Raw genomic sequence first — 11,918 nt, 5'->3', positions numbered from 1 at the left:
GAAAAAAAATGTTTAATTGACACAAAAATGAAAAGTTATTTGCTGATAATGTATATTGTTATGTCTTTGTTTTGACTGATATGCACTGTATTCATGCTGGGGAAAGCCATGTTGTACACTGTAAATATATATAGTTATTAAATGTAAATATTAAATGTGTGCATGCGTGTGTGTGTGTGTGTGTGTGTGTGTGTGTGTGTGGCGCCTATGGCAGCCAAATATTCTGAAGAGTTCTTTGTTCATTTGTTAAAAATTCATATCATCAGGACTTGTAGTTGGTGTGAAATCATCCCTTTACTGCTGCCCTGCCTCAGTGCAGAGCCTCACTTTTATGGGGATAGGAATCAGTCTGGCATAGCTACATAGCCTGATCATGCTCTAGTGTGAGCAGGGAGGGTTCGGAGGTTTTTCCAATGGAGTTAACATGCTCATGCTCCCCAACAAAGCATTGCCATGGATATGGGATCTGATGACAATAAGTCACCTCTGACCCTTTACTGCTGCCCTGCCTCAGTGCAGAGCCTCACTTTTATGGGGATAGGAATCAGTCTGGCATAGCTACATAGCCTGATCATGCTCTAGTGTGAGCAGGGAGGGTTCGGAGGTTTTTCCAATGGAGTTAACATGCTCATGCTCCCCAACAAAGCATTGCCATGGATATGGGATCTGATGACAATAAGTCACCTCTGAAGTAAGGGATAGGACAATCCCCTCACTGTTCTGCACAGCTTATCTGCAGTAGAAGACTCCATGAAGCAAGGAGACCAGGCATGGCTGGCTTAGTTTGAAGAGTCTGGATGAACTCATGACAGTCCAGATGAGCTCATGTGAGAAACTGATTCACGCATGGGTGGTTTAAAACTCATTCAGGGCATAATTGTAAAGGAAAATGTCTTGTGTAAGGGCGTGCATGCCCATGCATGTGTGTATTTTGATTGCTAAGTTACTCCACCCATCTAGTATTCTAATTAATGTGATATGTACTATTTCCATATTTAAAAACAATCTCAAATCACTTTTGCTATGTCTTGCTTGAATCAAGACGAATCAAGCATTAGGTAATAAAGTGAATCACCTTTCTAGTCTCAATACTTCATTGCTCACAAAGAATTTCATGTAGTATTCAAAATCAGCAAATACAAAACTCATGTTCAGATTTTGTAATTGGAGGGGCCTGAGGCACAATGAGGTCAACCAGAAGTCGGGTTTTTTGATTCCTAGTTCAGGGCTCATTTCATGACACCATCCTGCCTGTAAGAGAGGATAATCTGTTAAATGATCTCTGCTCTTTTTTTGTCTATGATTCTGTGATTGAGGGACAGAGGACGGCAGATGTGATGCTGTCAGAGGCAAATGCTCCTTGTGGAGGCTCGGAGCCAGCTGAGCTCTCTGCAGCCTTGTTCTTCAGATCGGCTGCCACCCACTGAGGGTGAGCTGCTAATCCCCTTGGAAATGAATGGGCCTTGTGCTCCCTTGTGAGGCAGTCATCATAGAGGAGAGCCAACACGGGCTTTGCGCCATCTTCTGGCCAGAGTTTAGAGGAGAACTCTAAGACGGGAGGGGATGAATGAGATCAGAAGACAGCAGGTTGTGAGATAAAGGACAGGATTCAGGTTTCAAGCTGTGGCAAGGGTGTGGCTACACTCAGGGTGAAATATCGTGGTTTCCCTGGAGACATCCACCCCAGGTCTTGGATCAGCATGAACAGCAGTGATGCACTGAAGAAGACCTGTGTTTCCTTCATCTCTTGCACATTAACGGATGTTAGCTGGTCACTGAATGTATAAAGATGAGTACTCATGAGTGCTATTCCCTGTCCGTGAGGAGTTCAAAGCCTAGTGGGAAGGGGACCAGCAGATAGCATAATGATTACAACACTGGACTCCCACATGACCAACCACGGTTTGAGCCTTGGACCCAGGCTGAAACTCATCCTGGGCGCATGTGTATGCATGCCCAAAATCCTGAGAGGAGAATGGAGGAGAAGGAATTGTGGAGTGGCCATCCCCCTGGGGGGGAGAGATGATTTCTTGCTTTCTGTCTCTCTGTCTCTCTGTCTCTCTGGCAAGTGCACATACCCTATAGCGAAAATCTCTCTAAAAGAAAAAATAAAATAAAAAGTCTGGTGGGAAGAATAGGAAAGCAAATATTTAATGGCAGCAGTGACAAGTCCTTTAACAGAGAACTACCAAAGGGCCTAAAGACAGCAGAGGAGCCTAAATTAAATCCTATTCATTTCTACAACCAGAAGTGAGGGGCTACTCCATGTAGCTCAGAGGTGAATAAGATACTATTATAGTAAGTGTATATTAAGTGTCAAGAAATTCAAGTAGAACTGTTCATAATCTGGGCTCCCTGCATGATTCCAATTATTTTCTTTAGTCAATTAAACCAGCTTTATATGCAGTATTAAAATCACATCTGGGGCCAGCAGGTAGCGTGGTAGTTGAGACTCCCACATGACCAATCATGGTTCGAACTCTGAACCTAGAGGTTTAAAAATCAGCGGGGGGGGATGTGTGTGCCCAGAATCCTGGAAGGGAAATGCAGAAGGGATTGTAACATGGCCGTGTCCCCTGGGGGGTCTATTTCTCACTTCCCCTCTCTCTATCCCTCCAGCAACCACATGTGCCCTGTGGCAGAAACACACACACACCAAGTTTGCGGGCACTGGAAGTGGCCGCGCGCCCTCTGGTGGTATTTATTGGTATTGACAACTTATTCAAGAGTAAACAGTTCAGGGAGTGAACAGAAATATGAAAGCACGGTATTTTATCAAGTTATTAGTCTAGGAAAAGTTTAACACATGGTCTCTTATAACACACTTACTTTTATTATGTTTTACATTCCTTGTCTGTAATTAATTCACTTTGGGATGACAGACTCAAAGGTAAGGTATGAATACTTTTGAGAGGGTCCCGAGAAAAAGCAAAGGGCAAAAGTTGTTAAACATTTAGAAATCTTCATGAACAGGAGTCCTATCTTGCTTTACTTTCTAAGAAATATGTTCTTTAGAAGTAACACTTGGGACCAGCAAATGGCATAATGGTTATGTCACTGTATTCTCACCTAGTCAACCACGGTTTGAGTCCCAGACCCGGGGCCTTGAAACTCACGAAGGGTGTGTGAGCAAAAATCTCTAAAAAAATTAAAATAAAAGAGAAGTAGAAGAAGAAGAAGTAACACTTGCCTGATTAAGGACACCAAGTATTCCATTTATTAACTGCTACCCTGGGAACAATGGGTTTAACCTTATAATTTTTGCTGTTCTTCTCTCCCAAAAAACAGTTACCTTATTGCACACTCCCTAAGACTGCTGTATTAACTAGTTGAGATAAGAGCAACTGTTTGAAAACAATGAAAATGCTATCTAAATGCCAACTCTTGGTATTGTTACTTGCAAAGGCTGTGGAAAAGGGATAAGGCTCGGGTCTGGGTGAATAAGGACGAAGACACTAGTGCTGGGTTTGATAAGAAATCTATAGGTACATATTGTAGAAAAGAGGCCAGGAGATTGGTTGCATTTCTGCCCCTCTGAAGAAGAGTTTGGAGCTTGGCATCTGTCTATCCCCATCTCTAGGTAGGGAAGAGATATTCCCAGGAATAGGGGAAGGAGATAGAGTATTACAAAATTCTGAAACCCCTTAAAAACAAACAAGCAAATAGAAACCAAAAAAAAAAAAAAAGGCAATATAAGGAGGTTTTTAAGAAAATGTTTTCATCAGACTTTCAGCCATGGTGCTGGATTCATTAAACAAATATTTATTGAACACCTACTATAATCCATACATTCTTTCAAGCCCTTGGGCTACTTAAAGCTCTCTGCCTTCCAGAATTTTACAGTTTAGATCCCAGGTTTGCCATTCTTCTCTGTTGTTTCTTTTTCTTCTTCCCCTGTATTAGATAAGCAGCACCTATTCCAGGGATTAGAGCAAATATCACCCATTTTCTCACCAGAATGACATAGAAAAAGTCTGCAGGACCCATGTTGCATAAGGCAGATAGTATTTCTAATTCCAGGTGGAATATCCCCTATGGATACAACAGAACAGAGTTTATATTTACTTCATATAGTACAGAGAATAAAGGATGACCCACATTCACAGCCCAACTCCAAATGTCCACCCTGTGTTTACAAAGCTAAGTGTCTTTAGACAAGCCTCAATTAAAAGAGGACCAACGATCTAGCTATCAAAGTGTTCCCAGGAGGGTCCTATGGCCTGTTTCATGTGAGATTACCGAAACAGGCTTCCTCTTGTGCTATGGCAAGGCATAAACATTACAACCCATGTTTAGCTAAAAATAAATAAAGAAATATTAAATAAATAACTCTTCCTACAGGAGATCCAAATGGTTCAGGGCTGAACTCCTGAGTGACCACCTGCACCCACTAACGACACACTGGCACAGCTCCACGCAGTCCACATACTGACACACGCATAAATGCAATTCCTGCACCTCCATTTCTGGGGCTCACCAGAAGACATTTACCTGAGTTTGTTTGGACCAAACAGAAGAGAACAGCAAAAAGAAAGAGGACCTTCATGTCTTAAAGTTCACTTGAACCTCCCTGCCTTCCTGTGCAGGAAAGCAAATCTAATGAGTAATGCAGTGAAGTGGAGTGGAGAAAGCCCAGAATGGGACCTTTATAGGTTTTAGAGAACAATAATCAGAAAGCATATTTATCTGCTCTACTGAGTAAGGCTGTGGGCAGAAGGTACTGGGTACTCTTCATTTTCTGCCTAAAAATAGACAGGTTTCTTGGTATTCAGAGAAGCAAGGATGACCAATAGCTCAGCTTATGGAGAATTGAAGAGGAAAGAACTATCATTGAGGAGTGGCTCCTTAGCACCTGGTACTGGGTGAGGCGATAGCCATGCAGTTGTGTAAAGGCACGCTTCCTGCTTGTACAAAGCTTTCAGACAGGTAGTACCCCACAGTTGGCCATATGAAGAGTCTATGAACCAGACAGATCACTCCCAGGTGTATACGCAACAGGAACACAGGTCCATGTACACAAAAAGACATGGACAAGAATATCTATTTTCCAGGGCTCAATGTTCATTGCAGCCAGTAGAACACAGCCAAACAACCTTTTTATTGTTATTAATTATTATTATTGTTGTTGCCAGAGGGCACGTGCACTCACCAGAGAGAGGAAGAAAGAGAAAGCACTCCCCAGTGGGGCATGGTCACACTGCAATTCCTTCTCCTCCATTTCTCCATCCTGCCAAGATCTGGGGCATGAACACACATGTGCCAGGCATGTTTTCTAAGCCACTGAGGCTAGACTTGAACCATGCAGTCAGACATGTGGAATCAGGATCCCTTAAGCACTAGGCCACGGGGCTGGTCCCAACAGTGTCCTATGACATAGTAATAAGACAATGCATTCTCACAGCAATGTATTCTCTTTTTGTATTGAAAATGACTCACAGGCCTTTCTTTTATTTATTTATTTTTTTTGGAGAGGTTTTAGCTATAGGGCGCATGTGCTCGCCAGACAGACAGACAGAGACATAGAGACAGAAAGTGAGAAATCACCCCCCAGGGCGGATAGTCACGCCGCAATCCCTTCTCGTCCATTCTCCTCTTGGGATCTTGGGCATGCATGCACACGCACCCGGCGTGAGTTTTAAGCCACTGGGTCCAGGACGCGAACCGTAGTCAACTACATGGGAGTCCAGCGACATGGCCATTACGCTAACTGCTGGTTCCTTCACAGGCCTTTCTGTACTTCTCTACTGAAAATACAAAAAGAACAACTAAAGATGCATACCACTATTCTCTTTATTGGAAAACAATAAAGAGCCAAATACAACACACTGTATTATTCCAGAACTTTAGTAAAATTCATCTTTCTTAAAAAGATGTTGTCTGCTTTGGGGGAATAAGCAGATTCTTATCTCATCGGATAGTTTTCCTTACCAAGGAGGTGGCAGTCCAGGGGGACACAGGGGGCTCCTAAGACCACAGGGCTGTGCCAGCCTGTGCTGGGAAACAGCTTTGCAGGGCTTTGTGGGGTGCAGAATGGAAACCCACTCTGAAGTGGGGTACACAAGTTCCTCCACAATTCTTCATAAGGTGGTTGGTGTCAGAACAGAGTCTGGAAAGACAACTTTTTCATGTCACGATGACGCTAAACACTCAGTCGGTGTGGTTACAGTTTGCCCTTACTTGCTCTTAGTCCTGAGGTCACTTAGACTATTTCTCTTAGAATTTTCTTAATAAAAAATTAAAAGTAAAAAGCAAGTCTTCTTCCCATCTTGTCTTACAAGCCTTCATGACAATTGCTACTAGTTTCTGATGAATCCTTTCAGAAATTTCCTAAGTATACATAAATGTAGACAAATTAATACTCCCATTTTAATTATTCTTTTAACAATAACAAGCTATACATGTTACATATACATGTACAAAATACATACATATTAGACCTGCCTTTTTTTAATTTGGTATATCTTAGACACCTTTTTTTGAGAAGGTACCTGGAGAGCTTTCTCATTCTTCATAACAGTCGTTCAGTATTTCTTATGGGCTGCCTTCCACCTCACTTAACCAATGTTTGACAAAATTACCCAATCGTGAGTCTTACCGAGAAAATAGATTCAAGTTTACTTATTTATTTATTCTAAAAGAGAGACAGATACCCTTGACAAGATCTCACCAGGCTGTGACCCTCACATAGCCTCCTAGCCAGCAAGCACTGTGTGTTCGGTTTACCCGGCGTCCCAGCAAGCACTGTGTGTTCAGTTTACCCGGCATCCCAGCAAGCACTGTGTGTTCAGTTTACCCGGCATCCCAGCCTGGATCTCCCATGTGGCTCCAGCCCATACACAGTGTCCCACTGCTCACGACTGGGAAAAAAAAAATGATTTCGACAAAAATGCCAGGCAGTGGCTCTAGATCTTCTGCATGGGTGCACAATCTAGGTATCCAAAAGAGGTGAGAGTCAAATGTCCATTTTAAGGATTCCAAGTTTGGAGAGATTAAGCAAAGGCTACAGGCCCTAATGGGATGTACAAAAATAAAAAAATTAAAAAATAAAAAAAGAGTCACTGGCTTCTCTGTACCTTGTAAAGGGACCTACAAAAATAAGACACTAAGGGAGACTATAAGCTGCTTTTTTCTCTTTGCAAAAAATCAAAACCAAAAAAAAAAAAAAAGAAAGATATCCTGTATGGTAACTATGAACTTAAAAAGTGGTAAAATAGATATAAAGATAAGAGAGAACTTCAAAATGTTCATTTAAAAAGTGTATTATGAAAAATTATATATGGATTTTTAATATTTTGCACCAAGTATATATATAGCAAAATATATACACACACACACATACACACACACACACACACACACACACACACACACACACATATATATATATATATATACAGATGTATAGATCATTTTTAAAAGCCACCTGGGGCTAGGTAGTGGTGCAGCAGTAAAATATCACACTCTCTAAGGCTAATTCACATAGGAAGCTTCCATGTTTGCATCTGGAGACCTCTCTGAGTATCCCGGGCATGCATGTGCTCATGAACGTGGGTTGGCTGAGGCTAGGAATGGAGGGGGGTTTTGGTGTCGAGACCCTGTTTTGTATGCTGTCTTTCTGTCTCTCTCATTCTTGGAAGAAATAAATAAAATCTTTTTTAAAATCTCTTAGGTAGACAAGACAACAAAAATATATTGCATGCTTTATTGTATTAACACTGTACCTTGTTTAGGGTAAGGATGAATGGGATATTTTCTCTAGCAGTAATCCCACACATTGATATTTACCCAAAGGCTAGGAAAACACTCAGTTGGAAAGATACTGCACATCCATGTTCATTGCAGTATTAATCACAACTGCTACAACATGGAATCGACCTAAGTTTCCAAAACTGATCACTGAATTGAAGCACTGGTATATGTATACTATGGAATATTATACAGCCATAAAAAAAACAATAAAACTCTATTATTTGATTGAAACAGCCATAAAAAAACAACAAAACTCTATTGTTTGATTGAATGGATGAATATAGAAGACTTAATGTTAAGCAATGTGAGCCAGACTTTGAAAGATATACACTGTATATCCCCATTCAGCATGTGCCAGATGGCAGAATGTAAAAACCTGAGCATGTGATAGTAGAGAGGATAAGTGTAGGTATCAGAGACTTTTAGAGACAAGAGTAGATGGTAAAGACTGGGTAGTAGAGGGTGGATATGAGTGGCAAAGGGAAGAAATATTTAACAGACAAAAGAATGTAGAGTCTCTGTTGGGGAAAAAGATCCTGTAGTTTTTGCTTATAAAGGTAAAAATCAAAATTAAAAAAATAAAATTGTTATCTTAAAATCCAAGGGGGGAATGGAAGCGCATAATCAGCATCTCCCAGATGTCTTAGGCATTTTAATGGCAGGGACACACTCAAAGTTCCCCAGATGCCTCAGATACTTTCTTTTTTTTAGGGATCGACCCTTGAATAGCTGTCTCTTATCTTGGGCCCTGCTGGAGGGAGGTCTCTGGAATCCTTGAGTATCCTTGGCAGAGTAGGGAGAAAGTGTAAAGGGTCAAGCCCAGTCTGGTCAGTCCCACCAACGGGAGAGTCTTGGGATCAGAAGATTTCCACCTGAAAGGACGAAAGACAGAGGGGGCATTTGTTCTTACTGCAGATGGCTGACTTACCCAGAGATAACAATGAAAAACTCAGATGTAAAAGACCACCTGTCACGCTATCTCAGGACCGCCTTAATCACCTCATCCTAAATCCCTTTCCTTTAAAAGTCCCTAAATGGGATCATCAGGTGGCATAGTGGTTAAGGTGCTGGGCTCCCACATGCGCACCTCAGTTTGAGTCCCAGACCTGGCAGCTTGCTTTCTCCCTTTCTCTCTCTCCTTCTTGTGTTTGTGTGTGTGTGTGTGTGTGTGTGTGTGTGTGTGTGTGTGTCTGGTGAACACATACACCCTATAACAAACTAAAAAATAAATTCTAACAAATAAAAAATAAATTAAAATAAAATAAATTAAATTAATAATTAAAATCAATAAGTAAAAGTCTCTAGCCTCCCTCTCCCCCTTTTCAGGCCTGATGGAACTCTCCACATCGGCCCTGGTTTCTTCTTCGGAAAGTGAATGAACCTTTTTTTAGCTACTTTAAAAAAGAAAAGAAAAGAAAAGAGAAGAAAAGAAAAGAAAGAAATTGTTTTCTATATAGCCTGAAAACTTTTGAGCCATGTTGGAAAGTCAACTCATTTGGGAGAGAAATAAATTAATAATATCAAATGTTATCATGACCTTCTTCAGACTTGATTCTGTCTCCAAGTCACAGACTCACAAAGCAAAATCCAAAGAACTTTATAAAATGTTCTGGAGAATAGGACATACTATTCCAAAGAAGACAAACTAGAAAATCAAGTTGATTTAGTAATCTTATTAATATCTGGTCATAAGTTTAAAGGTTCATATAATTTCAGAGTTGAAAGGAACCAAAGCTCAGTTTGTTCCAATACACAAGGCAATTATTCTGATATGCATTATACTCATGAGTAAAAAAGAACAGTGTAAGACGAGGAAATGAAAGATACATTTGGGCTTGCAAGCATTTGATAGCAAAATATATATGTTGATATATAAAAAAAACTTCTGATACAATAAAAAGACAACCCAATTTTACAAATCTTTTAAAGATTTTTGCCATAGGGTGTGTGCCCTTGCTGGAGAGAGACAGAGAGAAACAGTGAGAGGGAAAGTGAGAAATCATCCCTTAGGGGGAATGGCCACACCACAACCCCTTCTGATCCCTTCTTCTCTCAGGATTTTGGGCATTCAAGCACATGTACCCAGCATGATTTTCAAGCCACCATGCCCAGGACTCAAACTGCAGTCCTCCATGTGAGACTTCGTTAACTACTATGCCACCTGCTGGCCCCAACCCAATTTTAAATGAGCAAAATGAATAGACATTTCTTCAAAGAAGTTTGTTTTGTTAGCTTTTTGTTTTAAGAGATATTTCTGCTATAGGTCATCCGCATTCATCAGAGAGACAGAAAGCAAAAAATCAGCCATCCAGGGAGAATGGCCACACTGCAATCCCTTCTCCAGTCTCCTCTTGGGACTATGGGCACACATGCACACACATTCAGCGTGAGTTTTAAGTTGCCGGGTCCAGGACTCAAACCACGGTCAACTACATGGGAGTCCAGCAGCATAACTATTACACCATCTGCAGGTCCCTCAAAGAAGATTTTGTGGCTAATAAGCACATGAAAGAATGTTCAATATCATTAGTAACTAGGGAAAAAGACACCATGAAATACAGTTTACAACCACTAAGATGACCATTAAACAAAATAGTAATGAAAGTAGCAAGTCTTTGGTGAGGGCATAGAGAAATTGGAATCTTCAGCATTTCATTGCTGGGACTGCCAAATAGTTCAACTGTGATAGAAAAGTTTAGTGGTTCTTTGAAAAGTTAAACAGAGTTATAAATATGATCTTGCAGTTCTACTCCTAGGTATAGATGTATAAAGTTAGACACAAAATGCCTTATATTGTATAATTTTTTTATACAAAATGTGTAGAACTAGCAAATCAATAGAAGCAGAAAGCAAATTAGTGGTTGCCAATGGATGGGAAGAGAGGCTAATGGGGAATATCTATTTAATAAATATGGTATTTCCTTTCCAGATGATAAAAAAAAGTTCTAGATTTAAATGGTAATGACAGCTGCACAACAATGAGAATGTATTTAATGGCATTGAATTGTATACTTTAAAATGTTAAAAAGGGTTACTTTCATGCTTTGTATAATTTACCACAATAGAAAAAATTTTTTTCTAATTTGCTTACTATAGGAAGGAACCATTAATAATTATGTTTTCAATGCCCCTCCTCATTTCAAAGAAATTGACTATCTGCAGGACATGGAGACTCCTTCGGACCATCTATCGCTGCCAATACGTGATTACTACTGAACATGGATACTAATAGCCTCCTGAGGCAATTACTTAAAAATAAAAAGAAACTAGGTTCAACCATAACACTTTCAAATAAGATGAAATATATGTTAGTACTATTACCAAATTGAGAATGTCCTATCACCAGTGCAATAGTCTCTAAAATCGCAACAAACTTTGATAGACACTGACGCTCAACTCTTCATCTTTCTAAGAGTTCAATTCCTTTATCTATAGAATGAAGCACTGTGATTTTAAGACAACTAGAGTCATAAAATTGTGCAACTCTAAAACTCATTAATAAAAATAAATAATACTGAATAATAATAAAAATGACCTGTGAATTAACAGCCAGAAACAACTGGCAGAACAGCCCTCCCAACTGCCCTATTCTTAACCATGTTAATCCAGTCTTCTTTCTGTTATATTAGAACCTCTTTGGGAAATTTTCTCTATTCATACAATAACTAAGTATCGCTTTGGCTATGGATTTTAACCTTGGTTTCTGTATCTGAATAGTAAGAACAAAAAGAGACACTGCAAGTGATTGTTAAGTTCCAAGTATCATTTTTGCAATAAGGTACATTTGGTAACAATAACATCTATTGGGTCCAGCTTTTTTAACTGGAACTTCATTCTAATCTCCTGAAAGAACATCCTGTTACTTATCTGATAGACAAATAAAAAGGCCCTGGAGCCCTAAAGATCTCTAAGACTTTGCAGTATTCTTTGACACAAAGGGGGAGAATGTCTTGTCCATGTTTCATTAGGGACTGCTGGAAGGAACCCAAGGTCGTGCTGCTTCTGTCCAAATGTCTTACATAGTTTTTATTTCCAATTTCAGTCTAATCGATTTCACTAACTGGATGGCTAGGTACAGTTAGAATGGGTCAAAAAATAACGTACACCTGTCTTCCAAGTGATTCTGGATAGGGTTTTACTATTCTGAAATTAAAGATAAGTAAAGCTGT

At 40.0% G+C, this 11,918-nt stretch overlaps 2 protein-coding genes across 8 annotated transcripts in view; both read right to left on the bottom strand.

Annotated features, from left to right (window-relative positions):
* Positions 1 to 11,918, bottom strand: part of LOC102491530 (beta-defensin 103-like) — a 48,595-nt gene that overhangs the window by 30,223 nt on the left and 6,454 nt on the right. For 2 of the 7 annotated variants that reach the window (XR_003546643.1, XR_001371347.1), the window contains exon 3: positions 5,669 to 5,744. The exons of 3 other annotated variants lie outside the window; for them this stretch is intronic. The gene's annotated coding sequence lies outside the window, so the exon portion shown is untranslated. Of the gene's footprint in view, positions 1 to 5,668; positions 5,745 to 8,139; positions 8,622 to 11,918 lie in introns of those variants that run through there. 2 more of the 7 variants (XR_003546644.1, XR_001371348.2) reach the window with 1 other exon arrangement.
* LOC102489717 (sperm-associated antigen 11) overlaps positions 3,735 to 11,918 on the bottom strand; it is a 41,253-nt gene continuing 33,069 nt past the window's right edge. The window contains exons 1-2 of the mRNA XM_006161243.1: positions 4,492 to 4,667; positions 3,735 to 4,032 (exon numbers count right to left, since the gene is read on the bottom strand). Of these exons, the coding sequence (XP_006161305.1) occupies positions 3,845 to 4,032; positions 4,492 to 4,546 (243 nt within the window). The 5' untranslated portion in view covers positions 4,547 to 4,667 and the 3' untranslated portion in view covers positions 3,735 to 3,844. Of the gene's footprint in view, positions 4,033 to 4,491 lie in introns of the transcript that reaches the window.

The sequence above is a fragment of the Tupaia chinensis genome, unplaced genomic scaffold, assembly GCF_000334495.1.
Source record: "Tupaia chinensis unplaced genomic scaffold, TupChi_1.0 Scaffold138390_1, whole genome shotgun sequence".
NCBI classification, from domain to species: Eukaryota; Metazoa; Chordata; class Mammalia; order Scandentia; family Tupaiidae; genus Tupaia; species Tupaia belangeri.
This window is presented reverse-complemented; position numbering and strand designations above follow the sequence as displayed.